Source organism: Aplysia californica, unplaced genomic scaffold (genome assembly GCF_000002075.1).
Source record: "Aplysia californica isolate F4 #8 unplaced genomic scaffold, AplCal3.0 scaffold00794, whole genome shotgun sequence".
In the NCBI taxonomy this organism is placed as follows: domain Eukaryota; kingdom Metazoa; phylum Mollusca; class Gastropoda; order Aplysiida; family Aplysiidae; genus Aplysia; species Aplysia californica.
The window spans coordinates 85,414-86,497 of NW_004798064.1; the positions used below are offsets into that span (position 1 = coordinate 85,414).

General features: G+C 45.5%; 1 protein-coding gene across 1 annotated transcript in view; it reads left to right on the plus strand.

The window, feature by feature from the left end:
* Positions 1–1,084, plus strand: part of LOC101848324 (synaptic vesicle 2-related protein) — a gene marked incomplete in the record, with an annotated part of 40,420 nt that overhangs the window by 21,416 nt on the left and 17,920 nt on the right. Inside the window, 1 exon segment of the mRNA XM_013088708.2 lies at positions 98–205. Coding sequence (XP_012944162.2) covers positions 98–205 — 108 coding nt within the window.

A 1,084-nucleotide genomic window follows, 5' to 3' on the forward strand; every position in this document is an offset into this window, starting at 1 on the left:
GGGGTCGTCATTTGTACAAGTGACTGTCTTGAGCAGGTGGCTGTCAGAACAGATCCGACTGTAGTAAAGTTTTTCATTTTGTCTCCCCTTTGGCCAGGCAGTGACGTGTCTACGTCGGACAAGGACGAGTGTCACGTGGAGTGTGTGGCCTTCACCCAGGAGGACTACGACGAACTGGTCATCACAGGATTCGCCGATTTCCCTGGTGTGTGGCTGATGGATTGGTGGTGGGTGGTGGGTGGTGGGTGGGTAACTGGTTGGTATGTGGTGGGTGGGTGGTTGATTGGTGGTTAGGGGGTGATTGGTGGGTGATTGGTGGGTGTTTGGTGGGTGGTTGTGACTGGATGGTGGTTGCTTTTTTGTGGTTGGTGATTGGTTGGTATGTGGTTGGTGGGTGGTTAGTATGTGGTTAGTGAGTTGTTGGTCGGTGGTTGTTGGGTGATGGGTATGTGATTGGTGGGTGATTGGTGGATGATATGGGTGGGTTAGTGGGTAGTTAGAGGGTGAATTAGGGGTGGGGGTTGCGTTGGGACTTGCGAGTATTGTTTATTAGCCGACTTCCCCGGTAGGTGGTCTGTGGGGAGATAGAAGGGGAAAGAAGGATTATTGCTTCATTTTTGGTTTTCATTGCTTTGCACAGTGGGTGTGAAGTAAATCTGTCTTCATTTTTGTAAAAAATGTACTCTTACGCAGAGCCAGCCGATGAATCCCCTAATACATTGTAATAATGTAGCCTTTCAACTACGACGTCAAAATATTATAGAGGGCACTTTTTGCAAACCTTAAATCAAACCAGATTGAAGTAGAAGCTTTTCTATGTATTGAAATGAGGTGCAATAGGTCTTATCAAAGTACTTATAACAGCTGGTTTTAACTTGCCACACATTTGCAAACCTTTTTTTTCACTTGTTTGTCTGTTTATTTCGTTTAAGTTTTAGAATTTTTCGGAACTTACCATACAAATTGGTTATATAAGTACCGAAGATTAATTACGAGTGAATAAGAAAAAAAGGAGAGATACAGGCGATAGATGCTTGATAGGAAAGAAGGAGGGTGTGTGTGTGTGTGGGGGGGGGGGGGGGGG